The following is a 26,091-nucleotide window of genomic DNA, read 5'->3' as shown; positions in this document are numbered from 1 at the left end:
AGAGGGTATGGCGGGGCAGCACTCATCTCACGCCGCCAAAGAAACGAGGCGAGCCACAACCGCCATTGTGGACATCCCACCAACATTAACCGGCATTGCTTCATACATAACTAGATACTAGAACCGCATCCACTCACGCGCAGCGTACTGTCATACTCAATGCTGCGCAGAGAGCGTTTTGGCATTTCCGTATCAGGTTTTATTCGATCAAGCTACAAACTGCCTACCTACCCCAACACCACCCAACCCATCCTCATTTCAACGCACTTCTGGGAAACAGTCCTGGCCGCGGCCCTCGGCTCAGCCAGCGCAGTCACGCGCATTCCAATACTAGAGCTGTTTCCCCTTTTAGGATCTTTCCTGATCATCAGTCGGCGGTTCCTCTCGCGCGATCCGTGGTATCTCCCAGCCAACGCCTCCAACGCCGTCTTGAACAAGCCAATGCCCAACAATGCACCAAGCCAGTAATCATACACGAGCCGGGCACGGCGCGTTGGCCGGCCAGCCGCGGCTTCATTACTACCGCAAAAATGTTTCCAGCAAAGATGCATTACGCCTCGACGGCGACAGCGTGCGCGCTGACGGCCGCGGGCTCTGGCTCGTTCTGGTGGGAGATCTCGCCGCCAGCCTCGCGCTCGGCCCAGTCGCCCCAGAGGCCACGCTTCCCCCGCACGCGGATCGGCGCGCCCAGCTCGGAGCCTTGCTCGACCTTGATGGCGTCCTTGGTGGCAAGGACAAGGCATTCAAAGAACATCTTGGTGGCCTCGGCCTTTGTTGTGCGCTTCTCGGGCAGCAGGCTCTGGAACACGACTTGCGACTTCTTGCGTGTCTCGGCGCTCGTGGCCGCTTCTGAGCCAAACAGGTCGCGCAGGATGTGGACGGCATGCTTAGTGCCGACCGAAACGGGGCCGCTGTCGGCCGGGTGTACGAGCGGTGCCGTCGTCTCGTCAAAGGCAGGCATTGGGCTTCCCATGTCTCGGTCGTGGTGGTCGTCATCGTCGGCGCCAATCTCCAGGATGGTGCCGTCGGCCGTCACGCTCTGGTTGCCGAGCCCATGGCCATCAAAGCCAAAGTCGGTGTCGTCTCCGAGTTCGAGGCGAGGGGATTTCAGGGCGCCTTGCTCGCTGTCGACGTCGGCGATGCCGCTGTCGCGCTTGCGCTTCAAGTCGCTGATCCCCCGTATCGCATCGAGGGAGAGCATGCCGCGGAGCTCGGGGGCCCACGCGGCGCTGCGGCCCTCGGACATGATGCCCGAAACGAATCCGCCACTCTTCTGCATCTCCATCAGGGCTAGGAGGAACGGGTCACGGGGAAGGAAAGCAGCGGGCTTGATGATGTTGTGTCGGTCGATTTGCTGCTGCTTGATGTGGCTGCTTGACAGCGCAATCTCGTCGTCGGGCAGCATGATTTTCTGCTTCTTGGAGCGCTGCGTGGGTCGCCGGATGAGCGCCGTCTCCGTGTCGTCCATGGGCTCGTACAGATCTGTTTGGTTGTGTCTCGAGTACTCCTGTTCCACCTCTCGGGCCAGCGCCTCATCAATGTCCGAAAGCGGCGATTCGGATATCCTCGCGCGGTTGAAGGCTGCAGCGCCAGCCAGCTCGGGCATGGCAGACTGATCGTCAACATTGAAGCCAAAGTCGTCGTCTCCCATGGGTATGTCGCCTTCTCCGTCGGCGATGCGGACACCGTCCTCGCCAAAGTCGAGCGCGATGGAGTCGTCCTTGCCATGGCGAGGCATCATATCGAGCTCGCTCAGCACGTCATCCTCAAAGTCACGAGCTGCAGGCGCATCTCGACCCATTTCGATGCTCTGGCTTGGGCCACCGTCCATGTCAATGCCGAAGTCGAGTCCAAGGTCGAGGTCGTCCATTGGGACGAGATCATCCTCATCCAAGGCGCTGTTGCCCTGGAGGAACTGGCTGTTGTCAAAGTCTTCCTGCAGGTTGATGTCCCTGTTGTTGCTGATACGTCCTTTACGGCCAACTGGGGTGGCAGTCACGTCGTCGGCCTGCGACAGGAGCCACGACGCATCGGGCGGTGGGGGAAGCTCGAGGTTGTCATATGGAGTGATCCTGTCCGGCAGCAGCAGCGCCTCGCGGTTGGAGACTTGTAGGTTGGCAGCAAGGTCATTGTTACCACTAGATCGAAATGCCTGAAGAGCGGATTAGCATGGGAGTGCGCGTCATGACTTGGGAGGGCGAGGGAGGATGGGCTAACCATCTTGATCTTCATCATGGCCTCGTTGCAGTCGTCAAGCAAATAGCGCGTCTTGCGCTGATATATCCTCACGACACCGAGCAGCAGCTGGCCGCTGAGGCGCAGGGCCATGGGCGCCTGGTTAGGCGTGATGATGGCCTCAACGCTGTCGGTGACATTGGACTGGAGGATGTGGTTCTTGGAGAGCTTGCGCTCGAGGTTGGCCGAGAGCCAGACGCGGGCGAGCGGCCCGCTCTTGTTGAGCAGCGTCTCCGAGTAGAACATGACGGCGACGGTGGCGCGGCGCGCGGCGACGGGAGAGCCACGAGGGCGATGAGGCAGGCGATGAGCGATGCAGAGAGTCGGCAGCGGCTACCAGGAGGCGAGCCAACGCCGGCGGACGAGGTGGTGGCGGAGGGCAGTCGCGCGGAGGTGAGTAAACACAGGGCCAGGGGTGCGCGTTGCGGGTGGATAAACAAGCAGCGGGCGGGACCCGTGTCAGGCCAGATTCACGCGCGCCCAAGAAAACAGCGCGCCGGCATGAAGCAAGCGAGAGCAGAGCAATCGCGATGAGCGTGTCGTGTCGTCGCGGCGGGCGGCGGGGGCCGGTGCGATAGAAGCGACGAGCGGCGACGCGATGAGGGAGCGGCGGTGATGGATGGACGGACGGGGAGGAGGAAGAAATGGGAGCCGTGAGTTTGGGCGGGTGTTGGAGGGGACGGACGGACGGGGGGAGGCGGGAGAGCGAAGGTGGACGAGTCGACGCCGCTGAGCGCTGGGGCGCCGGGCTGGGGGCTCCTCAGGTCGTGACTAAAATGGCGTGGCTGGGGGGCTCGGCGGAGCGGCGTGCAAGTGCAAGGCGTGGCTCAACGCGAGGTACGTACCCCTACCTGCTGGAACGTCTTGGGACGTCTGGAACGAGGCTCCACTGCTTTCGTCCATCTGGCCACTCGCCGCACGCGGATGCACGTGCAGAGCGCGGAATTACTAGTAAACCCGGATTCCGGCGCGCCTTCCCCCCCACGCCCCAGCCACGCCTCTGTCCCACTGCCGTGTGCCAGCGGCCACTCAATCAAGTCTTGACCGCCACGCTGTTGCTTCAGGGCAACCAAACAGCCGCCTGTGTTGGCAGGTAAGGTACTGACTGACCTTTCCAACCTAGGTTCCGTTGTCATGTCAGGACGCAGGCATGGCGCAAAGGTTCTTCCACCAGCGGCCCTGCTCTGCCGCGGGCCCAGATTCGCATAGGCGCTTGCGTTTGGCAACACTATGGAGCGGGTGGAAGCAATTCATCAACGTACAGTATACCCATGTACTACCTACGAAGAGGTTACCTGTACTTCGTACTACTAGTTAGGTAGGTAGTAGTAATAAGCCATCGGATACTGGCCTACGTATGACCAGCGTCTCCGCATTGTCAAGGCAAGTACATGGACATAATAAACCACCTGGGCACCCGCCTCAAAGTCCGGCCTGGCCCGTCGGCCGAGCACCGTACTTCGTCCTTTTGCGCGACATCCGACTGCGACATCCCCTCCCCTAGATGCCAGGATGCGAGCAAGAAGCCAGCACGTCGCTGCTGCAAGTCACGCCGCGAGCCCACCGCCAGAGAAGGCAATTGCCTTTTTTTTTTTTTTGGGCTCCATCCTATCCTTGCATGCAACGCGGCGTTCCTGGCCAGCTCCCCGTCTTTGTCTCATGTCCGATAACCTCAACTGTGGCTCAGCTTTACCACATGGCGCCTCGCCTACCATTGGCCTTCCGCTGCCCAGGCGCCCCCCACAGCGGTCGCTTCCACTGTTACTGATGCATGGCGCCCCCAAGGCCCCCCGGACCCTCCACTGAGCCCGCTCCATGCGTGGCCGGATCGACATTGGAGACTGATGTGAACCTGAGGCGCCCTCTGGTTAGGTAGAACCCCCCCCATGGACCCCTCTCAGGGGGGCAATTGATCCTGAACCGCTCCAGCTGTGTCCCAACGCCACACCAAGGCCCGTCCGTGCCTGCAACGTCCGTGGGAACTAACCAGCTTGTCCTCCCTAACGACACTTGTTCTCAAACCATCGACATCGTCCCCAATCTACCCACGCCGACGCCCCCGTTCCTCCATCGACCACACGCAGAGTAGAGGCATCTAGACACGCGCCTCTCACAGGCGACGTCGCCATTGCTCTCGTTCCCCATGACCCGCCAGAGCACCCGCTCCCTCGTCGGTCGGTGATCCTCGTGCACCTCCTGCACCGGCGCGGTGCGCTTTGTGCGCGACGATGCAGCTGCCATGGCAGGGGAACCAGGGCGCAAATCACGGGCCGCTGCTCCCTACGGCTGCCGGCAACAGTATTCCGACCATTTCCGGCTTCACTCAGGACTCCGAGGGCGACAAGCCGCCTTCGAGGCCTCGGCATGTCAGGACGACTTCGGCGCATGCGCGGGTACGACGCTACACTAATGCTTTCCCCATTTACATGTCATGTTGTGTTTGCTGATTGGAATCCTACAGGGCGTTGCCGATGACTTTTCATACATGACCCCGAGCGAGGCGGCCGCCCGGCTGCGAACATCTCTGACCCAGGGCCTTACGCCAACCGAAGCCCTGACGCGCCTCGGCGACTATGGCCCGAACGAGATACCCCACGAAGATCCCGAACCGCTATGGCTGCGCTTCGTGAAGCAGTTCCAAGAGCCACTCATTGTGCTGCTGCTCGTATCCGCGGGTACGTCCTTGCTGCTGGGCAACATGGATGATGCAGTCAGCATCACGGTGGCCGTCACCATCGTCGTCACCGTCGGCTTCGTCCAGGAATACCGATCGGAGCAGTCAATTGAGGCTCTCAACCACCTGGTTCCGAATCATGCCCACCTTGTGCGGGGCGGACCAGCGAAGCCTCAGGGCACACCCAAGACGTCGTCGTGGCCGCCCGCCGCCTTGGAGGGTGCGGACGGCTCCTTGAGCCCCGGCCTCAAGACTCCAGCCGAAGACGTTCTCGATGCAACGTCAGCCAAGGTCATGGCTGGCCAACTTGTTCCGGGCGATCTAGTGCTCTTCACTACCGGCGATCGCATCCCCGCAGACATACGCGTCACCAAAGCGGCAGACCTCACCATCGACGAGTCCAACTTGACCGGAGAGACGGATCCCGTTCGAGTGACCACCGAGGCTCGATCGCGTAGAATCAATGCCCTTGGCATCAGCCATGTCCAGCTCCCTCGCCCATCCACGCTGTCACCGAGCGACAGCCAAGGTGATCACGCCAACAGCACCACACACAACATCGCGTACATGGGAACGCTGGTCAAATCGGGCTACGGCCAAGGCATCGTGTTTGCCACAGGGGGCAGCACGCATTTCGGTACCATCGCAACGAGTGTCACAGGGACCGAGAGCCCGCGATCACCGTTGCAGCTGTCCATGGATGATCTCGGGTCTCAGCTCAGCAAGGCGTCATTTGCTGTCATTGCCCTGATCTCGTTCGTGGGTTGGCTGCAAGGTAAAGGTCTGCTCGAGATATTCACCATCTCCATCTCTTTGGCCGTCGCCGCCATTCCAGAGGGCCTGCCCATCATCGTTACTGTCACTTTAGCCCTCGGAGTGCACCGAATGGCCAGACACAATGCCATTGTTCGCCGCATGCCCAAGGTCGAGACATTGGGGTCGGTGAATGTGGTTTGCACGGACAAGACAGGTATGTCTCGACGTTGAACGGAGTGATGTATCGGATGAACTAACACTTTTCCCTAAGGCACGCTAACGACAAATCATATGACCACCTCCGAGCTGTGGTGCTTTGGAGCAGGAGGTGCGTTTGACGTGGTATCAGATGCCGAGTCTCTTGAAAACAAAATCAGCCAGGCGTCGATGCGAATCCTTCGCATCGGCAATATTGCCAACAACGCACGGCTTGCTCAGAAGTATACGGACAACGGGGCGGCGGCCACGGCCGTTCTATCCTCGACCATCGGTCGCGAAGACGCCGCCCCGTACACCCGATGGGTCGGGCAGCCGACAGATGTGGCCATGCTAGACTTGCTTGATAAGTTCAACGAGCACGATGCGCGCGAGTCTGTCGGCCCTCGCGTCACCGAGACCCCGTTCAGCTCCGAGCGCAAGTGGATGGGCGTTACGATCGGATCCGACGCCAAGGGTGAAAAGGAGTATGCGTACATGAAGGGCTCCATTGAAAAGGTGCTCGCGGCTTGTGACACCTACCTTGAACGAGACGGACGCGAAATCGTGCTCGATCACGCCCGGCGCCAGGAGGCACTGGCCGCAGCCGAGACCATGGCGGCCAAGGGTCTCAGGGTACTGGCTTTCGCTAGTGGACCAGTCAACAGATCGGCAAAGGGACGCTCGACGCCGGGAGCACCACGCAGTGGCACGCCCGGGCAAGACGGCTCGGGTTCTCCGTTGCCGGGATCGGATGAGGCATATAGGGATCTTACCTTTGCCGGCTTGGTTGGCATGAGCGATCCGCCGAGACCTGGCGTCGCTCGATCGATCAGGCGATTGATGAGAGGTGGCGTCAAAGTCGTCATGATCACAGGCGACGCGGAGACGACGGCTGTGGCAATCGGCAGGCAACTGGGCATGACGATTGCTGTGCCTAGCGCTCATTCGACAAGCCAGTCGACGGTGAAGTCCGTTTTGAGGGGCGACGAAGTAGACCAGATGTCTGAGCAAGACCTGGCGCAGGCACTGCAGCACACGACCATCTTTGCCCGAACGAACCCCGACCACAAGCTCAAGATCATCAGAGCGCTGCAATCTCGTGGCGACATCGTGGCCATGACGGGAGATGGCGTCAACGACGCGCCGGCCCTGAAGAAGGCTGACATTGGTATCTCGATGGGCCGCCACGGGACCGACGTTGCCAAAGAAGCGGCGGATATGATTCTCACCGACGACGACTTCTCGACCATTCTGCATGCCATAGAGGAGGGCAAGGGCATATTCAACAACATTCAGAATTTCTTGACGTTTCAGCTCAGCACCAGCGCGGCGGGCCTGTCGCTCGTCTTTCTCTGCACCTGCTTTGGCTTCAGGACACCCCTGAATGCCATGCAGATTCTCTGGATCAGTGAGCGCAACTCTCGGGGAGGCGTGTTGACAGGGTGGAATTTCTTGCTAACGAGTGAAACGCAGATATCATCATGGACGGCCCTCCGGCACAGTCGCTTGGTGTCGAAAAGGTTGACCCGGACGTGATGAACCGGCCACCACGGAACCGGGGCGACCCTGTCCTTACTAGGGCGGTGCTCATGCGCGTGCTGACGTCGGCGTCCATCATCATGGTTGGCACGATGCTGATATACAGCCGGGAGATGCTGGCGGACGGACAGGTGACGCGACGGGACACGACTATGACGTTTACGTGCTTCGTCTTCTTCGACATGTTTAATGCGCTCAGCTGCCGGTCTGAGTCCAAGTCCATCTTCCGTGGCGAGATGGGTCTGTTCGCGAACAACCTGTTCAACTGGGCCGTGTCCCTCAGCCTGATATGCCAGCTGCTGGTGATATACATGCCATGGTTGCAGGAGGTGTTCCAGACCGAGGCGCTCAGCTTCGGCGACTTGGTTCGATTGGTTGCGCTTTGCAGCACCGTGTTTTGGGCGGACGAGCTGCGAAAATACCTGAAGTACGGCAAGAGGCGTTTGGGAAGCGGGTACAGCCAGGCGGTGTAAGAAATAGGTTTGGGTTTCTGGTGGACGGGCGGCGCAATTCCAAAGGCTCATATCCCTTGGACGGGTCTGGTGTCGGGAGAGGTCGGTTGTGTATTGATGATGCTACTACATAGATCTGGCGGCGGGGGGTGTGGTCCCTTTTTGCATACTAGCCTCGTGCTGCTGTGTCGCGTGCACATCAGAATGTAAATCTGTACAATCATGGTGGCGTGCGTGGCCAAGGGTGTTGCAGGTGCCTGCCGTCGGCTGGAGGTTCCGGGTTGCCCTTTGACTGGCGATACCTTATTCGAGGCCGGCTCGGGCGTCCGCCCATCTTACCTTATTTACAGGCAGGTGGCCGCTGGGTCGGTGGGCAATCGCTCAGGGAGTGATTAGTAGGTAGTGGGCTGACAGTGGATGCTGCCCGGCCCTCCCTCTGGCGACGAACGAGCTGTGGCGGCAGTCGACAGACAGCACTGGATTGGATTGAACCCACTTCGTGTCCAGTACTCCTCCATCCTCCACTCCGTCTTGCGCTGTGCACCACCTTCGACAGCTTCCTCGTTTCCGCAACGACGATCGCAGGAAGGCAGCTATGCGCCTCTCGGCCTCGCCTTGTCTCCGTCAATGTCCTCCCTTTCCAATGGCATCGCCATCCGCTCGGGCCACGAACACCACGGCGTGACGGCAACAACCCAGGGTCCACCGCTAGCGGCGCCGACCGTCCAAGATGCCACCAACGCTGAGCAGCTGCGCGCCGCGCTGGCGGCCCTTCACGAGCGCGAAACTGCAATAACAGCACGGCTCGATGCCCTGGTCGCCTCGCAGGCGGACCTGTCTCGCGACCTCGGCCGGCTGGACCTGCTGCGTGCCGGGCTCGGCGCGCAGGTCATCGCTGCGCGGTCCGTCGGCAACGAGATGCTCTCCTCTGCGTCCGAGACGGCTGGTCGGCTGAGCGGCCGAGTCAAACAGCTGGACCTCGAGAAGAGCCGCGTCGAGGACACGCTGGGCGTGGTGGAGCAGGTGGCCGAGCTCAAGGCCTGCGTCAACGGCGTCGTGGGCTCCATGGGCGCCCCGCAGGACTGGGAGGCAGCTGCGGCCTATCTGTCGAGGGCCAGCCAAGTGCCCGAGGAGATCGCGCGCGGCGCCTTTGCGGCCAGCATAGTGCCGAGCGTCGAGGTGCCGGACCCGCCGTGGGTGACGCTCGAGGGCGCAAGGGAGAGCTTGTGCGGTCTGTTCCTCCGTGAGTTCGACAAGGCGGCGAGCGACGGCGACGGCACAAAGGTCACCCGCTTCTTCAAGCTGTTCCCCCTGATTGGGAGGGCGGACGTGGGCTTGGACGTGTACGGCCGATACGTCTGTCAGGGGGTCGCGGGCACTGCTCGGGCGACGCTCAAGGACAGCATCGGCGGAAACAACCGCAAGGAGGGCTTCTTCTACGCCAATGCTCTTACCAAGTTGTTTGAGCACATTGCCCAGATTGTCGAGGGTCACGGTGGGCTGGTGGAGAGACACTACGGCACCGGCAAGATGGTTCGAGTCATCGAGCGGCTGCAAATGGAGGCCGACGTGCAGGGCGGCATCATTCTGGACACGTGGAGCGACGAGCGTGGTGTGGATAGGAAGCTGACCGACGTCAAGAGCTATCCTTTCTCGTTCCTGGTCCAGAGCTTCCTGCCTCAGCCGCCGCGCGGCGGAACACCCCGGGTCAACTCGCCGGCCGTGGGCGCTGGCAACAACGCTCGGAACAGCGAGGACGAGGGGGTGAACATGAAGGAGGTGGACGCCTTGCTCAGCGAGATTGCCGTCATGCTGGGGCGGTGGTCGTTATTTACACGGTTTCTGTCGGGCAAGTGCATGGTAGGTTTGATCCAAGAAACGTTATGGGAACGGCATGCTGACAGGACGCCAGGACCCCGGGACTGAAGACAGCCCTTTGGTCATACCCGACTTGCTGGTCAAGTCCAACCTCTATCGAAAGGTCTCGTCCAAGCTGTCCTCTCCATATAACGTAATGACGACCTTCTTCTTCCGCCGGTCCGTCGAGAAGGCGTTCCAACTGGACGAATATCCGAGTGGGCTATCGCTCAGCTTGAACAAGCATCTCGAAGGCAATGCGCCTTACATCATTTTGGCAGTCGACGATGTTATGTACATTGCCAACACTGTCATCCAAAAGACGCTTTCAACGTCGCAACGAGACGTCATCACCGCGGTTCTGCCCACGGTCGGTCGAGTACTGGAATCAGACTTTGTCGGCATGATGCAGCGCAAGATGCGCGACGAATCTTATCCCAAAGCCATCATACAGGGAGGTTTCCCGCCGGAGGATAAGATCATACAGTTCATCGTCCTGATCAACAGTCTGGACGTGGCCAACGAGTACCTACAGAGGATCATAGGCGGCCGAATAGTGCCCGTCGAGGGCCAGGTCGGGGCGGTGACGCTACATCCGTCTCTCAAGGATTCGTTCCCATTTGATAGGGATGTCGGGCTGGTTGCCAAGGCGCTGCATACGCTGGAGACCGCCGTGGTGTCAAAGTCGACGGAGCTGCTCAACGAGGGCATCCAGGTGCTGTTCAATCAGGTGGTCAAGGCACGGCTGCGGCCCGTACTGAGCGACACGTTCCGAGACGCCGACTACACGCTGACAGAAGAAGAGCTGTCGGAGATGGCACAGCAAAACGACGAGACGGAGGAAGACTTGATGGACCAGGTGCGGCGGCGGTTCGAGCACGGCTGGGACCAGCTGATGAAGGCGCTCGCGCGGTTGATGACGTCGGGCACGTACAGCCACCTGCTGGACCTCACGGCACGGTACCTCTCCAGAGTGCTGGAGAAGCGGATCCTGAGCTACGGGGGCAGGACGACGGGGTTCGGGGCGGTCCGCATGGAGAGAGACTTTACGGGCATCGTGGACACGGTGTCGCGGGGAGACTACGTGGTCCGGGAGGCGTTTGCGCGGGTGACGCAGCTCCTGATGGTCGCCAACATGGAGGAGGATGAGTGGGAGGAGCTGCAGGCTGAAGGCGACGGCGACGGCGACGGCGGGATCGAGTGGGTGCTGACCGAGGAGGAGCGGAGGAGAGCGCGGAGCCTCGTGGGATGAGCCAGGCTGCGGCGTGTCCCGCAGTCGCACATAGAAAGACTCGTCAGGGTGGTCTGAATGCCACTCGATACAAGACGAGAGAAACCACCAAGTAAGCACTGTGAACCCGAATGGCTGTGGCGGGATTTCGATGTGAGAATTCGGTGGAGATGGGGGAGGACGATGCGCAGGAGGGGAGGGATGTCGGGAGAGCGACACTTTTTTGTGGAGACAGTCTGAGTCAATCAACGAATGCTCAGTCAGTCTCATCAGTGAGCAACGAAAAAAAAAAAGTTGCCTCTCACCATGAAAACTTACAACTCTTGAGCTCGCAACCCCGACGCCGCGACATGACCTACCGGGGTCTGATTCTCCTCCGGTAACATAGCCTGTTCACTTACTTTATCCGGCGACGGGGTCGCATCTTGTCAAAGCGCGCTCGTCTTGTGTCTCTCTCTCAAGTTGGCTCATGCAACGCGGCCTCGACTTACATCGTTCTTTCTCCTCCGCCGCCTGGACGGCCTCGTACGGCGCTTTTCAACGACTGCGCGGCTGAGGCTCATCCCGAACTCCCCCGCCGCCGCCGCTATGGAGACGCGGGTCGTCTCCGTCCCGACGAGGGGCCCGCTGGGACGTTTCTCCGACGACGCCGGCGCCGGCAAGGGCGGCCTAGCGAGGCTGGACGAGTGGTGCATCAGCCGGGACGACAACAATGCCGCCGCCCTGGCCGCGCTGGAGCCGGCGGCCGCGTACCTGCGCGCGAGCGATACGCCCGTCGCCTTCCCCACGGAGACGGTGTACGGGCTCGGCGCGGACGCGACGCGGAGCGCCTCGGTCAGGGGCATATACGCCGCCAAGGGCCGGCCGTCGGACAACCCGCTCATCGTACACGTCGCGGATCTGCAGATGCTGAGGGCCCTCCTGCGGCACGGAGACTCCCGAGGCGGACGTGGTGGTGAACGCGGCAGCGAAGACGACGACGACAATGACGTGATACCCGCGCGGTACAAGCCCCTGCTGGAGCGCTTCTGGCCCGGCCCGCTCACCATCCTGCTGCCCAACCCGACGCCGTCGCCGCTCGCGCCCGAGGTCACGGCCGGCCTGCCCACCTTTGGCGTGCGCATGCCCTCGTCGCCGCTGGCCCTCACGCTCATCAAGCTGGCGGGCGTGCCGCTGGCGGCGCCCTCGGCCAACGCCTCGACCAAGCCGTCGCCCACGGCGGCGCGCCACGTCCTCGACGACCTCGACGGGCGCATCGAGCTGATCCTCGACGGCGGCGCCTGCGACGTCGGCGTCGAGAGCACCGTCGTCGACGGCCTGTGCGACCCGCCCGTCGTGCTGCGGCCCGGCGGCGTCGGCATGGACGAGCTGCGCGGCTGCCCCGGCTGGGAGGGCGTCGTCAAGGCGTACAAGGACCAGAGCGAGGAGGGTAGCAACAACAGCAATAACAGGGGGGCCGCGCCGCGGGCGCCGGGCATGAAATACAAGCACTACAGCCCCAAGGCGCGGGTGGTACTCTACGAGGCCTCGTGCGGCCAAGCTGGAGACGGCGTCCTGGCGGCCGACGCGGAGGACGCGGCGGCATCCTTGCCAACGCTGAACGGAGACGCAAACCAGACCAATGGCCACCACCACTACTCGTCAAGGACGGTGGGTGTCATCCGGACCAAGAGGTGGAAGTCCGCGGCCGGGATCCGGTGCGACGACCTACGGCTCGAGGAACCCCAAGCCGGTGCCGGAGCCCAGCCGGAATCTGAGACGCCATACAGCGTCTACGCTGGTGGCCTCAAGGATGCGCGAGACAATGTCGTTGGGCGGGTGTTCGACATCAGCCTCGGGATTGACACGAGGAAGATTGCCCACGGCTTGTTCTGGGCCTTGAGAGAGCTGGACCGCCGTGGCGCGGACACGATATTCGTAGACGGCATAGACGACGAGCTCGACATTGCAGCGGCCGTCATGAACCGCCTTCGCAAGGCAGCATCAGAGACTAGAGCATAAGAGGTCCAGCGGGGGGGGACGACCCTTTGACCGAGCATAGATAGATTTCTTTTTTTGCATATACCCTTACCAACCCTCTTGGAGTCTCTATCAATATCATAAAAAATCACCCCCGATCAAAGTCACGGGGCCTTTTCCCATCGACGCTAGAAACAACGTATCAAAAGTGACCCCGACCACCACAGACGCCCCTCCAGGCTCAGAGACCCTGCCTTAACCAGTCTGCCAGCTTGGACTTGCCCAGCTGGGCGAGGTTGTTGACACCCTGCTCGCTGAGGTCGATGCGGCCGAGGGGCACGTCCTGCGTGGGGGCGCGGCTGACGCGCTGGACGATGATGGTGGGGTCCGTCTCGAGGATGATGCCGTCGTCGACGACCTCGTCGATGGCGAGGGAGACGAGGTCATAGTTTTCGATGATTGTCCTCTTGTCGACGGATTGCCTGTGGGTGTTGTTTTAAAATGCGTCAGCGCACCGACTTTGTATCCCGAGCGACGCCGGATGCGCTCGCCAGGCTCAGGGGGGAAAGGTTTGGCTCGCAGCAACAACAACAGCAGCAGCAGCGGCAACCGAGACAAACGTACTTGAAGAGGAGGTGCAGGGAGTCGCGCAGGGCGAGGACTGTGTTGTAAAGCAGGATCTCGTTCTCGTCGAGGCTGCCGACGACGTAGATCATGACGTCCGACTCAAGCTTGTAGAGGACAATCCGGTTGTCGTAGAGGATGATGTCGCCCGTCTGCTTGGCCGTCTTGTCGATGAGGCCCTTTTCGAAGGCCTTTTGCGCCTTGAGGTCGGGGTAGGGGTTCGACGAGGTGCTCGCGCCGCCTGAAGATGCGCGCCTGCGTCAGTAGATGAAGGACACATGACTAGACATTGCGACTGTGCGAGGCAATGCATGCGCGGGGCGCAAAGCAACGGGCAATGGGGAGGAGGGTATCGTCGGCCCGTCGTTAACCAGGGGAGGGAGGGATGGGATCGCTCGTACCGGCGGCGGTGCTGTGCGGTGGGGAGTAGTATTTGGCAAAGATGCGGGACCCGTCCTCGGTGCTGAGGATGAGGACGGCCTGCACGGCGAAGAGGGTCATTCCGGGAGACATGATGGCGGCGGTGCGAAGAGGGGGGGGGGGGGGTTGGCGGGCGGATGGATGGGGAGGTTGTGATGTCTAGCTGGCCTCGTTGTCGGTGTTGCGGCCACCTCTGTCGTCGCCGCTGGCTGGCGCGCCGTCGCAGCAGTCGGACCTGACCAGTGTGGAGCACAGGCTCTGCGCTGCGACTTTCAGTGCCTTCCAGGTTGTCTCAGTCAGTGGCAGTTGACAGTAGAGGCTCTACTGTCGCTGGTGCTGCTGCCCCGCCACGGGCCAAGCCACACTTCGGTGCTCTTCTCCCTTCCAGCGACCATTTGGCGGCTTAACCTTCTGCCGTGCTCCGGAGGGTGTGATTGTGAGCGACGCGTGTGCACGGACCAGGTACCACCTTTCTTCTGGTTTAATTGGCACCAGGCGCGTCTGGAAACCACTTTACGCGTCCCACGGCGCTTCACGCGCAACCCTTGCCCTTCCTTTTCCCACCACACGCACGTCTTCACCTTGCCCCTCGTCTCGGCTTCTGGCCTCAAGGACCCTTCCGCGCCGTGTCCTTCATATCCCGATCCTCAACCACCGCAGAGGAGCACACACAGCATAGCAAGCCAGCCAGCCAGCCAGCAACATGTCGTCGCCGTCCCATCGCCGGCAGCGCAGCTCGCAGTCGGCGACCCCCCGCCGCTCGGCGCGCCAGTCCGAGGCAGCATCAGCGGCAGGCACGCCGCGCCAGTCGTCGCAGCTCGCCTCCAGCCCTCTCTTCTATCAGTCCTCGCCTGCGCCCTCGGGGAGCGCCGCCCAGAACAATGGCGCCTCCAACGAGGTCTCGTCGCCCCTGCGCCAGATGACGGACAGCCAGGACACGCACGCCCACGGCGCCATGCCGAGCTCACCCCTTCGACAGATGACGGGCTCTCAGACGCCTCTCCACGATCCGCAGCGCACGCCGAGGGCGAGCCGTGGACTCACAGGAGGTAATGCGCCGCAATTGGCTCTCCTCTCTTGCGCGACTTGCATACTCACCCGCTCTAATAGAATCGTCACCCATTCGATACGAACCCAGCTCAAGTCCCGGTCGATCTCTACGCCATCAGTCCGAGCTACGTAGCGAGAGCAGTGGTCTCTTCGTTGGTTCACAGAGAGGCAGCACAGCGGCCCATCGACGAGGCGACATCAACTCGGACGCCCTCCGGACGCCTCGCGCCCCTCGTCGTGTCATCCTCGATGACGCGGGCCGCGTGGTCCGCGAGGGCCAGACCCCAGGTTCCGACGCCGCCTCCTTCACCAACCGCGACCCCAACACCTCCGAAGCCGATGTGCTCGGCGGCCAAGGGCAGAGTCTCATTTGGGGCACCACCGTGTCCATCGATGATACCTTCGCCCATTTCAAAGACTTCCTGCGCAACTTTACCCAAAAGTATCGCATGTATCGAGACGGTGTCCCCGACGCTGAGGTCGCCGCCGCTCCGGACGCCGAGTCAAAGCCTTACTGGGAAGCCCTCGAGAACATGCTTCTCCTCGGTACCACAAGGCTCTACCTTGATATCTCCGACTTGAACATTTATCCTCCCACTCGGAAGCTGTGGCATCAGATTCAGGCCTACCCGCAGGAAATCGTCCCTGTCATGGATCAGTCCGTCCATGATCTGATGGTGGAAATTGCCCGCAATGAGGGCCTCAGAAGCCGGCCTAGCCAAAGCAGCGCTGGGAATCACGACACACAACAAAGCACACAAAGCTCCGAGCCGGTATTCCCAAGCTCAGACAGACCAGAGGACCCCACGACGCCGCGACCGACCCAAGAGCAGCAGCCGGAGCTGGAGGATCAGGTAGCCTCGTCCATTTACGTCGTCCGGCCGTTTGGCCTCGACAAGATGACCAACCTGAGAGATTTGAACCCGTCCGGTATGTGCCCAAGTCACGCCGCCCTATGATGCACCGAAACTGACCAGGACAGATATGGACCGCCTGATCTGCATCAAGGGCCTCGTCATCCGAACAACGCCCGTAATTCCAGACATGAAGGACGCTTTCTTCCGATGTAACGTCTGCAACCACTCCGTCAACGTTGGCCTCGACCGCGGGAGGATTCGCGAGCCTACCGAGTGCCCCCGCCAAATCTGCGGCCAAAAGAATTCGATGCAGATCGTTCACAATCGCTGCTCCTTTGAGGATAAGCAAGTCATCAAGCTCCAGGAGACGCCTGATGCCGTGCCTGCTGGTCAGACACCGCACTCGGTCTCCGTCTGCGTCTACAACGAGCTGGTCGACTTCTGCAAGGCCGGTGACCGCGTCGAGCTGACCGGTATCTTCCGCGTCAGCCCCGTTCGTGTGAATCCTCGTCAGCGAGCCATCAAGAGTGTGTACAAGACGTACGTAGACGTCCTACACGTCCAAAAGGTCGATAAGAAACGCATGGGTGCCGACCCTTCTACCCTCGGTGTGGAGGGCGAGGAGGACGGCGAAAAGGACGGCAGCGACATTCAGGAGACGCGCAAGGTCTCCCTTGAAGAAGAGGCCAAAATCAGGGAGACGGCCGCCCGCGACGACATCTACGAACTCCTTGCGCGCTCGCTAGCCCCTTCAATCTACGAGATGGACGATGTCAAGAAGGGCATCCTTCTGCAGCTCTTCGGCGGCGCTAACAAGACCTTCTCCAAGGGCGGGAGCCCCAAGTACAGAGGCGACATCAACGTGTTACTCTGCGGCGATCCGTCCACGTCCAAGTCTCAGCTTCTCTCGTACGTGCACAAGATCGCACCGCGAGGCATCTACACGAGCGGCAAGGGCTCCTCGGCCGTCGGTCTCACGGCGTATGTTACGCGCGACCCGGAGACGCGGCAGCTCGTGCTCGAGTCGGGCGCCCTTGTCCTGTCCGACGGCGGTGTCTGCTGTATTGACGAGTTTGACAAGATGTCTGACGCGACCCGATCCGTCCTGCACGAAGTCATGGAGCAGCAGACGGTGTCGGTCGCCAAGGCCGGCATCATCACCACCCTGAATGCCCGGAGCAGCATCCTCGCCTCTGCCAACCCCATTGGCAGTCGCTACAACCCGGATCTCTCTGTCCCGCAAAACATCGATCTACCCCCTACCTTGTTGTCTCGTTTCGACCTCGTCTACCTCATCCTGGATCGAATCGACGAGAAGACGGACAAGCGGCTCGCCAAGCACCTTCTCTCCATGTACCTCGAGGACAAGCCGCAGTCGGCGCAGACCAACAACGACATTCTTCCGGTCGAGTTCCTCACCTCATACATCTCCTTTGCGCGCTCCCACATCCACCCGACAATCTCCCCGGAGGCGGCGCAGGAGCTCGTCGAATGCTACGTGGCCATGCGCTCGCTCGGTCAGGACGTTCGCGCCGCCGAGAAACGCATCACGGCCACGACGCGACAGCTCGAGAGCATGATCCGCCTTGCCGAGGCGCACGCCAAGATGCGCCTCTCGGAGACGGTGACGCGCGACGACGTGCGCGAGGCGAACCGCCTCATCCAGAGCGCGCTCAAGACGGCGGCGACCGACTCGCAGGGCCGCATCGACATGAGCCTCCTAACCGAGGGCACGAGCGCCGCCGACAGGAAGCGCCGCGGCGAGCTCCGGGACGCGGCGCTGCGCCTGCTCGACGAGATGACGGCGGGCGGCGGCTCCGTCCGCTGGGGCGACGTCGCCAAGCGCCTGAGCGAGGGCGCCAGCGTGCCCGTCGAGACGGCCGAGTTCAACGAGGTGATGCGCGCCCTCGAGACGGAGAACCTCATCGCCGTGGTGGGTGAGGGTGCGAGGAGAAGCGTGCGGAGGGTTACAGGCGTAGCCTGATGAAACGGTTCGCCGCGTTGCCGTGTGCGTTTGCATGCAACCGTGAATCAAAGTAATTGCGGCGTGTCATGAATAGTATGCCGAAAAAGAGAGTCACGGGCGGGACGGCAAAGGGATCCGAACTATACACACTTTGGGCGTTGTACTGGCAGATTTGGTCATGGGGTCTTTGCTACACGTTTTGCACATGCACACAAGATAATGATTTTCGGAATGTACGCATGCATCACTAAAAATTAAGGTGGTCCTTGATATTCCAAGATGCTCTCGCTCGTCAACAAGCCCCCCCAGCTTTTCCAACAACGCTTCCGCGGGGTGTCTCGCTCACCATTTCCCCAAGTACAAACGGCCAAATGGACAATGCACCGACCTCACCATGGGCAACTTCGTACTCTATACATGGGAATGTTTTACACAAAACCCTCCCTCCCCCACGAGGAGCCCTAAGACACACTCACGCCCACATCTACCAGATGCCCCTCTCGCGGCCTTCAAAGGCAAAGTTGAGCGCAACGGCAACGACGAGCGAAACGCACAGCACGCTGGGCCCCCACTTGTCGTAGTACTTGGCGGCCTTGCGGTTGCGGATCGACCGGCTGCGGTAGAGGTAGATGCCGACCGAGTAGCAGAGGCTGAGGATGGCGAGGAGCGTGAAGATGCCCGCCACCCAAAACGAGGTGGGCGTAGGGTGCGTGCCAAAGTTGAGCAGCGTCACCGCGATGGTGCCGATATAGATGGAGTACTCGAGCTGCGGGCGGGCTGTGTTAGAAAGCGGGCAAGTTGGGTAGATAGATATACAGCAGAAAGAGAGAGACAGAGAGACACTCACCCATCCGAGGAACGTCCTCTCGGCGGCGAAGAAGACCTTGGGCTCGACGCGGACAGGCACGTAAATCTTCTTGCCTGCGGGCGCGCGGAACTTCCTGGTGTGCACGGGTCCAGAGCCGAACAACATTTCTGTCCGGGCGCTGCGCGGTACCTGAGTGGCACGAGGCGCGGGCACCATATGCTTGAGCACGCTGAGCGTGCCTTGTCCAAGGGCTCGAGCCTTGGTCGAGATGAGCGTATGGTAGTAGTGCCACCCGCCAACCCGTCGAGCCTCTTCCAACTCATAGTTCTCATCGTACTCATCATCCGAGTCGTAGATGGGGAAGTCTTCGTCGGCAGTTGGTAGGTCAACCGTCTGGCCCTCCGTGTCTGCAGGTGCTGGCAGAGCCCCTCGACTGGATTGACCGTTGGTTGGCGGCCGAGCTACATGTCTCGGCACTTCCTCCTCGTCCGAATCAAGGTCCTCTTCGTCATCGTCCGAGGTTGTCGTCGTGCCGGACAAGCCGGGCCGGTGGATACCAAAGTCGTGCGCCACTGGCTTGCGAATATCCACGTCCATCTGCGGCATCCAGAAGGGAAGGAGGTTGATGCGATCAGGGAACAGGCAGGCCGTGCCGTGGATGAACTTGGAGAACTTGGGCACCGCCTCGACCAAATGCGACGAGATGAGCTGCCTCACCCATTCGGGCGGCTCTTGTCCCATCTGCGTCTGCAACTTGACCTCGAGAACAGCGTACGGGAATCGAACAACGTCCTCCGGGGGTAGTTGCGAAAAGGGATAGTCAATTCCAATGTCCATCCGTCGCCAGTTGTCGCCGGAGCGCTTCCGCCCGTCCAGGTTGTCTTCTCGCACCATTGTCAGCTCGGTATCAAGAGATATCCGAACACGAGCATCTGCGGGGAGCTGGAAGGCTGTGCGGTTGTAGAAGGAGCGGCAGACGGGCTTATAACCCTTCTTCAAGACCGAGTACTGGATCTCGGACGCGAGCCGCTGGTCTTCCGCGATGGCCTTTTCCGACTTCTTGCCCTCTTTGCGGGCCTTCTCAAAGATAGCGGCAGGGAGCAGTTCGCCCCTCATGTATGCATTGACGTTCTTCTCCTTGATGGCGAATCGAGCCTTTACAGACTTCTCGCCGGTCCAGTCTTCGCGGTGAGTCTTGCGCTCGACAAAGATGGTCTCTGTCTGCATACCGCCGTACCAGCGGAGCCGAATGGCCTCAGCGCCCTCGGTCTTCTTCAGCCGTCCCTCGTACAGGTCCCACTTTTCAGGGTTATCGTAGTAGATGGAAGTGATGGCCGAGTCTGCCTGCTCAAACTCCTTGCTGGCATTGAAGACGAGTACGGGAAGATGTTTGAGGATAATGAGCTTGAGCTCCGTGACGTTGTCCGGATGGACCCAATACTTGGTCGTCTGGCGGACAAAGTTGGCCTGAGCGCCTCCGGCTGCGCTGTCGCCCTTGACGGGGTTGCCGCGGGTTCGGACGAGGTCATAGAGCTTCGACAGCTTGATGACGGAGGCGTCGTAGTTTTCCTTGTAGAAGGGCTTGGCCTTGAGTCGAGCATCGAACGCAGGCCGGAGGTGCCATCCCGTCATTTTCTGCACAACTATTAGCCAACACAGGTTGCACAATACTACTATTAGGGCAGAGTCGTCCTACGTCGTGCTTCTTGATGATCTTATAGAAGCCCGTGTAGTTGAGCTGGACGAACTTGGCGAGGTCATGGACGTCGGCAATGATATCGCTCAGGTCCTCTTCGAGTAGCATAAACTCCTCCTCGCTGGGTCCTTCCTCGTTGAGGCCGCGCTCGTTGAGGCGATTGACGACGTCCTTGACCTCGCGCTCGCTCACGGCGATGCGGCGAGAGATCTCCATGGCCTTGACCTGCTGCTTGGTGTGCACCTTTTCGAGCTCGGTTTCGAGCTTGGCGACGAAGCGCGTCTCGTCCTCCTCAGTCCACTCGTTGACGCCATGTTGACCGTCCTTGGGAGGGCCGGTAGCATTCTTAAGGTCGGCCTTGAGGCCGTTGTAGTCAATGTAGTACCATTGATACTCGCGTATGACGCTCGACCGCAGCTGCTCGCCGAACTTCATGACCACGACTCCGGGCCGGGCTCGGAACGTGCCGCCCGGTTTCGCCGCTTTCCAGGACTTGTCGAGTGCTCTGAGGTCTTTGACAATCAGCATGGGGCGATGAGAAGGTGCGAGGGGGGGAGCGGCACGGCGCGCGTCGTCTTCGAGAAGGGGAGGCAAAGAGCATCAAAGGAGGTGGACAGCACCTGTCTTACCTGAGAGAAAATTGCCTGGCGCATGGGCTTTGCTGGCGCGCAAGACAAAGCACTGGCAGACAAAGGAGCACCAGACTGGTCACGATGTTTGGTTGGAGAAAGCGGCGAACCTCTGGACGGCCGCATTGGGTCAGCCCGCCGCCATGGCCAGCCATTGGCGAATCAGGCGGTCCACCATAGCAACGTGGGAGGGGGCGGCATCTAGGCTCTGCAGCGGGCGGACCGGGGGGGGATGAACCCACTGAAGCTCTCGAGCAGCGGGCAGGGCAGCGCGCGCTACGAGGCCTACCACGGCCCTTTGGCCCCTCCCCTCCAGCTACCTGTGGCCAAGGTGGGTACCTCAGCCAGTGGGAGTCGGAGCCCTGGAGGGTTCAGGTTCCAAGCCCAAGGTTCCATCATCGGGCAATCCGTCATCAGTGGTTGCCCCCCAAAGCCGCCTAGAATCCCAGCATCCCAGCAATCCGCCCCTCCACTAGCGCGTCGGGTGAGGTGGGCCGCATTCGGCGGCGCTGGTGCGGATGGGCGGGGCCAGGGCCAGTCCAGCGACTCTTCGCACCGACACTTTTTTTGCCTCCGAGTCGAGTTGACGGGGCATCGGTCAGAGATTGCCCGGTCACGGCCCGGCGCAGACGGCATCAAGTCAAGGGAGCCCCGGACACTCCGGCAGAGACTCGCACCATACCGTCCGTCCATTGAGGGCCCGCGATTGGCGCCCTCGAAACCTTGCGTCGCGCGGTGTGTCTCGAGCGTCCGTCACCACACACAGTTACCATGGCCGCCACCACCATGGCGCCGGCGCCCATCGACGACTCGATGCCCGCGCGCATCTCGCCCGACTGCCCGCAGGACGTCCGCGACGTGCTCTACCATGCCTGGGCTCACGACGTCTCCGGCCTCAAGAAGCTGCTCGACGCGCGCGGCAAGGCCAGCGCCCAAGATCCCACGACGGGCGAGACACCCCTCCACGCCGCCATCCGGGCCTGCGGACCGGCCGGCGAGCCTGCGGCCGAGGACACGGACGATGGCGAGGACGGCTGCGTCGAGGAGGCGAGGGAGGTGCTCCAGGAGCTGTTCTTCTCGGGCGCCATCTGGAACGACGTCGACGCCAACAACGAGACGCCCGGGTGCGTCGCCCGGCGGCTGGGCCGCAAGGCCCTCTACGACATGTGCGTCGACGCGGGCGTGCGCGCGGAGCTGCTCTTCTCCCTCATGGGCGACTACGAGGAGCTCTCCTCGGGGTCAGAGGCGGGAGACGACGCTGCCGAGACCAATGGCAACGACGGCAACGCGCCAGCCGACGCGCAGGCCGAAGCCCAAGACGTCGACATGGCGGACGGCGGTGATGACGAGCGCAAGTTTGTCCCGCCCGACGCCAACGAAAAGACGGTGACGAGCGACGAGTACCTCAAGTCCGACCTGACGTACGACGCGGACAAGCTTCTCGACGCGGACCTCAACGGCGTCATGATGGCCTGGGAGACGGACATCATGCGCCGCTCTGCCGCGGCCCTCGTCCCCGGCGCCGAGGAGGGCAAGCGCGTCCTCAACATCGGCTTCGGCATGGGAATCATCGACGGCATCTTCTCCACGCTGAAGCCCTCGCGCCACCACATCGTCGAGGCGCACCCCGCGGTGCTCGCGCACGTCGTGGAGCCCGGCTCCAGCTTCGGCCCCGCCTGGGAGGCGAGCGGGCCCGAGAACGGCGCCTACAAGGTCCACGCCGGCAGGTGGCAGGAGGTGGTGCCCAGGCTGCTCGAACAGGGCGAAGTGTACGACGCCATCTACTTCGACACGTTTGGCGAGGACTACGCGCAGCTGAAACTCTTCTTCACCGAGTACGTGCCCGGGTTGATGGACCAGGAGGGACGCTTTAGCTTCTTCAATGGGTTGGGCGCCGACCGCAGGATATGCTACGACGTGTACACAAAAGTCGTCGACATGCATTGCGCCGACGCCGGCATGGATGTCGAGTGGGAGGAGAGCGACGTCAACATGACGGCCCTCAAGGAGGAGGGCCAGGGCGAGTGGGAGGGCGTGCGGCGGCGGTATTGGACACTGGATAAGTACCGCTTGCCCATATGCACTTTCATGGGATAGAAAGCAAACAATTGCCGGCTTATGTCAATCGAGAGGAGAGTAACCCTCCCTCACTCAGCTCCTGTACCCTGAGTTCGCAAACAAGAGCTCATATCCTGGCCATTGTGATGACATCTATCTGCGAAATCTTTCTCTGAACTTTTTTGGTTGCCCATGGAGCCCACATGGTCCTTCCGCAACCGCTGGGTGACCCCCAACCCAGCTGCCTCCGCCATTACTTGAAGTTCTCGGGATGCAGGATACCGGCCATGTTGCCCGCCTTGACGCGCTTCAGGGTCAGGGCGGCAATCAGGGCGGCACCGACACCGCTGCCGTCTTCGGCAGCGAGGATCTCAATGGGGTCCTCGTCCTTGGTGTTGGCCTTCTCAGGCCAGTCGAGGATCTCGCGGAGCGCCTGGGCCCCGCGCGCCTTGAAGTGAGGGTACTTGTTGAAGACGGAGCCGTCAGCGCCGACGTGGCAAGTCTTGTAATCCTTTTTCTTGCAAATGGCAGCAACGCCGCAAGCAGACAAACGGGCAGCTCGGGTGCCGATGAGCTCCGCGAGGCGGCGAGCCAGCTCCAGCTCCGGCAGCGTGCAGGTGATGTTCAGCTTGGAACGGAACAAGTCGGACGTCTCCTGCAGATTCTCAAAGGGGTCCCTATTACGGATTGTTAGCGAATCTACATGGTCATAGTCATGTGGGGCTTCAACTCACTCCTCGATGGCGGACAAGAAGGAAGAGTCCAGGGTGTAAGCCTTTCGCAGGTGGGAGATGTCCTGGCCCTCAAAGATGTGCACGTCCTTGTTGTCGTGGAGATCGACCAGGACCAAGCGGAAGATCTCGCCGAGATAGAGGCCAGCAATCATCTTCTCGAACGCCTGCTGTCCCGGACGGGGAGAGTCGCGGTCGATGATTTTGTCGAATTCGGTCCAGGGCAGCACCTTGTGCTCGTTATCGAAGGCTCCCCACTCACAGTTGATGGCCATGGGTGTATCGGGCGCCATGTTCATATGGGCGAGCTTGGGAATCGAACCGACATTCTCCATGTAGGCAGCGTTGCAGCCGGTGCCGAAGATGCAGCCAATCTTCATCTTGGTGTCGGTATACGCGGAAGCGATCATGGTGCCCGTGGTGTCGTTGATCAGAGCCGTCAGCTTGATGGGGACGCCCTAGAAATCACAAGGCTCAGCCAACGTTCCGCCCAATGCGTTGGACCTCCGACTTACACGCTTGGCCAGCGCAGCCTCAAACATGGGTACGACGTTCTTGCCCTCGACACCGGAGATGTCGAAGCCCTTGGTCCAGCGCTGGAGGATGCCCTCATCGATGTAGTTTTGGGTAGCAGGGTAGGAGAAGGTGAATCCCAGGGGTAGGGCTTCAATGTTGCAGCCGCCGTGGTGCGTCTCGATGAATTGGTAAAGGCAGTCGGCAATGTACTCCCAGAGCTCGTCGCTGTTGCCCGTCTTGAGCTCTTCGGGCATGCGGTACTTGGACTGCAGGATGTCGAACTCGGACTTTTGCTCAGTCAGGGTGATTTGGCAGACTCGCAGGTTCGTGCCGCCCATGTCGAGAGCGAGGAAGGTTCCTGTCTCGTAGCCGTCGGGGAATGACATGACCCAGGTCGGGTTCATGGGCTTGGGGTAGTTAGTTTATCAGCCGCGGTCTTGGGCTCTCCTATGCTCGACTTACAATGCTGCCGCCCTCGACGCTCAAGCCTTCGGATCCACGTCAGCGCCGCCCATTTGAGTTTCCAAAGGGAAGATCACCTTTGGCAAGCTCTGAGATGAAATGTTCGGTAATTTCTTTGAGCTTCTTCTGGTCGACGGTGAAGAGCCCCTCCAGGTGCCTGACCTGCTCCATCAGGTCCTTGGGAAAGTCCGTCTTTGACCCTGCCATTGCGACATGTACTGTTAGCGGTCGTCTGAACTACTTGGTAGCAAACAGGAGCATCATCAGGCGGCTGTAATTCCGGCTGAGGGGCAGAGGAGCGAAGAGTCTGGGGCGGGGTCCATGGCATGGTAGACGAGGCGAGACGGCGGCTCTTTGTATATTCAGACAGGCAGGCAACGATCCCAGTCGCAAGCACCCTGCCGGTAGTGAATCACGGGACCATCCCCCGTGTCGACGTGCGAGTTGCTTCAGCTGCCTTTCATCGCACTGGAAAGGCACTCGCAAGCGGGGACTGCCGGAAGACGAGTACCCGGAGAGACGACAGACAGGGCCTTAGATCCAACACACCAACCCTGGCTGTGTGACGCTCCCCAGTAGGAAGGCACGGTGGCGGTCTTCTTCCGCGGTGTGTGGCAGAGCTCCATGCATCGAACTGAGACCGGGGCCAACGAGTCGAGGCTGTTCGCAGGCAATGCGCCGAATCACATGGAAGAGGCCAATGGACATGAATCGATTGCGGCGCGGCACATGCCATGGCCCCTTGGGTTGGTTGTCCAAGGCAACGGAAACATGCAGAGTGCAGCAAGCGACAGGGACTGCCAGACGAGGCCGGCCGGGGATACACGCACCCTTCCTAGAAGGCGGCGGACGAGGTCCCAGGCCAACCATTTTGACGAGCGATGGCGGGGCTTGGAGGGGTAGCTCGACGAGTTGGACGGGGACGGGGGGGAGCTGGCTGAGGCGCACGGAGCGGGTACTAGCAGCAGATGGATAGCCGGCGAAGGAGCACAGGACGGGTTCCAGGGACGATGCTGCTGAGAGAAGACAAGAACTGGAAGGGGAGGGAGGAGCAAAGCGGTCAGGATTGGAAGAGTGATGAGGAGGGTTGCCCTGAAAGTTACCGCCCTCACCTCAGGCTGGATGGACTGGTTGGGGGGAGGCGGGCGCCACACCTTGCAGCCAGTGGAGGCAGGATTGACCGCAGCCTGGCGGGCGGGAGCAGCAGCCCGCGCCGGGAGGAGCTCCTCCACAGGCACCTCAACCCCCCATCACAATCCCAGCCTTGACTTCCAGTGGGGCCAGCTGCTCGGCACGCACGTACTGCCGCACCTTACAGTGGGAGATGTCTACGGGTACTTCAGGTTTGCAGTGCTGGAGCGCATCCGGCCCCA

General features: G+C 61.1%; 9 protein-coding genes across 12 annotated transcripts; 5 read left to right on the top strand and 4 right to left on the bottom strand.

Annotated features, from left to right (window-relative positions):
- Positions 1-103: 103 nt before the first annotated feature.
- On the bottom strand, positions 104-2,958 carry MCD1 (sister chromatid cohesion protein 1). Its single transcript, XM_047982380.1, has 2 exons — positions 2,218-2,958; positions 104-2,152 (listed from the first exon to the last, which is right to left on the bottom strand). Exons 1-2 carry the CDS (start codon positions 2,479-2,481, stop codon positions 551-553), a joined length of 1,866 nt encoding a protein of 621 aa, XP_047838344.1. The 5' UTR covers positions 2,482-2,958; the 3' UTR covers positions 104-550.
- A 1,155-nt stretch (positions 2,959-4,113) lies between these two features.
- Positions 4,114-8,284, top strand: PMR1 (High affinity Ca2+/Mn2+ P-type ATPase-like protein). 2 transcript variants are annotated; one of them, XM_047982378.1, is made up of 4 exons: positions 4,114-4,628; positions 4,697-5,879; positions 5,937-7,271; positions 7,337-8,284. In XM_047982378.1, the coding sequence occupies exons 1-4, from the start codon at positions 4,464-4,466 to the stop codon at positions 7,873-7,875; spliced, it is 3,222 nt and encodes a 1,073-aa protein (XP_047838342.1). In that variant the 5' UTR covers positions 4,114-4,463; the 3' UTR covers positions 7,876-8,284. The 2 variants fall into 2 exon arrangements, with proteins under 2 accessions (XP_047838342.1, XP_047838343.1); XM_047982379.1 differs by having other exon boundaries at positions 5,937-8,284.
- Positions 8,285-8,481: 197 nt separating this feature from the next.
- COG4 (Golgi transport complex subunit 4) lies at positions 8,482-10,963 on the top strand (the record flags this gene model as incomplete). The annotated part of the gene is made up of 2 exons (XM_047982377.1): positions 8,482-9,714; positions 9,767-10,963. The coding sequence occupies 2 exons, from the start codon at positions 8,482-8,484 to the stop codon at positions 10,961-10,963; spliced, it is 2,430 nt and encodes an 809-aa protein (XP_047838341.1).
- Positions 10,964-11,530: 567 nt separating this feature from the next.
- On the top strand, positions 11,531-12,943 carry JDV02_001445 (L-threonylcarbamoyladenylate synthase; the record flags this gene model as incomplete). Its single annotated transcript, XM_047982376.1, has 1 exon — positions 11,531-12,943. One exon carries the CDS (start codon positions 11,531-11,533, stop codon positions 12,941-12,943), a length of 1,413 nt encoding a protein of 470 aa, XP_047838340.1.
- A 28-nt stretch (positions 12,944-12,971) lies between these two features.
- On the bottom strand, positions 12,972-14,263 carry RET3 (Golgi-to-ER vesicle coat component). The gene is made up of 3 exons (XM_047982375.1): positions 13,927-14,263; positions 13,526-13,766; positions 12,972-13,383 (listed from the first exon to the last, which is right to left on the bottom strand). Exons 1-3 carry the CDS (start codon positions 14,036-14,038, stop codon positions 13,143-13,145), a joined length of 594 nt encoding a protein of 197 aa, XP_047838339.1. The 5' UTR covers positions 14,039-14,263; the 3' UTR covers positions 12,972-13,142.
- Positions 14,264-14,507: 244 nt separating this feature from the next.
- Positions 14,508-18,083, top strand: CDC54 (DNA helicase). The gene is made up of 3 exons (XM_047982374.1): positions 14,508-14,994; positions 15,056-15,925; positions 15,978-18,083. Exons 1-3 carry the CDS (start codon positions 14,649-14,651, stop codon positions 17,834-17,836), a joined length of 3,075 nt encoding a protein of 1,024 aa, XP_047838338.1. The 5' UTR covers positions 14,508-14,648; the 3' UTR covers positions 17,837-18,083.
- On the bottom strand, positions 18,060-21,035 carry VTC4 (vacuolar transporter chaperone). Of its 2 annotated transcripts, XM_047982373.1 has the most exons (4): positions 20,943-21,035; positions 20,323-20,834; positions 18,666-20,261; positions 18,060-18,584 (listed from the first exon to the last, which is right to left on the bottom strand). In XM_047982373.1, the coding sequence occupies exons 2-4, from the start codon at positions 20,755-20,757 to the stop codon at positions 18,303-18,305; spliced, it is 2,313 nt and encodes a 770-aa protein (XP_047838337.1). In that variant the 5' UTR covers positions 20,758-20,834; positions 20,943-21,035; the 3' UTR covers positions 18,060-18,302. The 2 variants fall into 2 exon arrangements, with proteins under 2 accessions (XP_047838337.1, XP_047838336.1); XM_047982372.1 differs by having other exon boundaries at positions 20,323-21,035.
- Positions 21,036-21,497: 462 nt separating this feature from the next.
- On the top strand, positions 21,498-23,148 carry RMT2 (Type IV protein arginine methyltransferase). The gene has a single exon (XM_047982371.1). The coding sequence runs from the start codon at positions 21,723-21,725 to the stop codon at positions 23,046-23,048; it is 1,326 nt and encodes a 441-aa protein (XP_047838335.1). The 5' UTR covers positions 21,498-21,722; the 3' UTR covers positions 23,049-23,148.
- On the bottom strand, positions 23,065-25,798 carry hxk1 (Hexokinase). Of its 2 annotated transcripts, XM_047982369.1 has the most exons (6): positions 25,549-25,798; positions 24,796-24,918; positions 24,719-24,744; positions 24,256-24,663; positions 23,744-24,198; positions 23,065-23,686 (listed from the first exon to the last, which is right to left on the bottom strand). In XM_047982369.1, exons 1-6 carry the CDS (start codon positions 25,586-25,588, stop codon positions 23,263-23,265), a joined length of 1,476 nt encoding a protein of 491 aa, XP_047838333.1. In that variant the 5' UTR covers positions 25,589-25,798; the 3' UTR covers positions 23,065-23,262. The 2 variants fall into 2 exon arrangements, with proteins under 2 accessions (XP_047838333.1, XP_047838334.1); XM_047982370.1 differs by having other exon boundaries at positions 24,796-25,798.
- Positions 25,799-26,091: the final 293 nt, after the last annotated feature.

This window comes from Purpureocillium takamizusanense, chromosome 1, assembly GCF_022605165.1.
Source record: "Purpureocillium takamizusanense chromosome 1, complete sequence".
NCBI classification, from domain to species: Eukaryota; Fungi; Ascomycota; class Sordariomycetes; order Hypocreales; family Ophiocordycipitaceae; genus Purpureocillium; species Purpureocillium takamizusanense.
The sequence above is the reverse complement of the archived record's forward strand: the minus strand, read 5'-3'. Positions and strand labels throughout refer to the sequence as shown.

What these genes read in the sequence shown, in the direction of transcription:
- RMT2 (XM_047982371.1), top strand. Translation starts at nt 21,723, where the DNA reads ATGGCCGCCACCACCATGGCGCCGGCGCCCATCGACGACTCGATGCCC.
- CDC54 (XM_047982374.1), top strand. Translation starts at nt 14,649, where the DNA reads ATGTCGTCGCCGTCCCATCGCCGGCAGCGCAGCTCGCAGTCGGCGACC. An exon ending in GAGCCGTGGACTCACAGGAG is followed by an intron (nt 14,995 to 15,055) that starts GTAATGCGCCGC and finishes CCGCTCTAATAG; the next exon opens with AATCGTCACCCATTCGATAC. An exon ending in GAGAGATTTGAACCCGTCCG is followed by an intron (nt 15,926 to 15,977) that starts GTATGTGCCCAA and finishes TGACCAGGACAG; the next exon opens with ATATGGACCGCCTGATCTGC.
- MCD1 (XM_047982380.1), bottom strand. Translation starts at nt 2,481, where the DNA reads ATGTTCTACTCGGAGACGCTGCTCAACAAGAGCGGGCCGCTCGCCCGC. An exon ending in CCATGATGAAGATCAAGATG is followed by an intron (nt 2,153 to 2,217) that starts GTTAGCCCATCC and finishes TCCGCTCTTCAG; the next exon opens with GCATTTCGATCTAGTGGTAA.
- RET3 (XM_047982375.1), bottom strand. Translation starts at nt 14,038, where the DNA reads ATGTCTCCCGGAATGACCCTCTTCGCCGTGCAGGCCGTCCTCATCCTC. An exon ending in ACCGCACAGCACCGCCGCCG is followed by an intron (nt 13,767 to 13,926) that starts GTACGAGCGATC and finishes GCGCATCTTCAG; the next exon opens with GCGGCGCGAGCACCTCGTCG. An exon ending in TCCCTGCACCTCCTCTTCAA is followed by an intron (nt 13,384 to 13,525) that starts GTACGTTTGTCT and finishes CAACACCCACAG; the next exon opens with GCAATCCGTCGACAAGAGGA.
- PMR1 (XM_047982378.1), top strand. Translation starts at nt 4,464, where the DNA reads ATGCAGCTGCCATGGCAGGGGAACCAGGGCGCAAATCACGGGCCGCTG. An exon ending in GGTTTGCACGGACAAGACAG is followed by an intron (nt 5,880 to 5,936) that starts GTATGTCTCGAC and finishes CTTTTCCCTAAG; the next exon opens with GCACGCTAACGACAAATCAT. An exon ending in CATGCAGATTCTCTGGATCA is followed by an intron (nt 7,272 to 7,336) that starts GTGAGCGCAACT and finishes AGTGAAACGCAG; the next exon opens with ATATCATCATGGACGGCCCT.
- VTC4 (XM_047982372.1), bottom strand. Translation starts at nt 20,850, where the DNA reads ATGCTGATTGTCAAAGACCTCAGAGCACTCGACAAGTCCTGGAAAGCG. An exon ending in AGATCATCAAGAAGCACGAC is followed by an intron (nt 20,262 to 20,322) that starts GTAGGACGACTC and finishes ATAGTTGTGCAG; the next exon opens with AAAATGACGGGATGGCACCT. An exon ending in AGAGGACGTTCCTCGGATGG is followed by an intron (nt 18,585 to 18,665) that starts GTGAGTGTCTCT and finishes GCCCGCCCGCAG; the next exon opens with CTCGAGTACTCCATCTATAT.
- hxk1 (XM_047982369.1), bottom strand. Translation starts at nt 25,588, where the DNA reads ATGGTTGGCCTGGGACCTCGTCCGCCGCCTTCTAGGAAGG. An exon ending in TCCGCCGCCTTCTAGGAAGG is followed by an intron (nt 24,919 to 25,548) that starts GTGCGTGTATCC and finishes TCGCAATGGCAG; the next exon opens with GGTCAAAGACGGACTTTCCC. An exon ending in AGGCTGCGCTGGCCAAGCGT is followed by an intron (nt 24,199 to 24,255) that starts GTAAGTCGGAGG and finishes TGTGATTTCTAG; the next exon opens with GGCGTCCCCATCAAGCTGAC.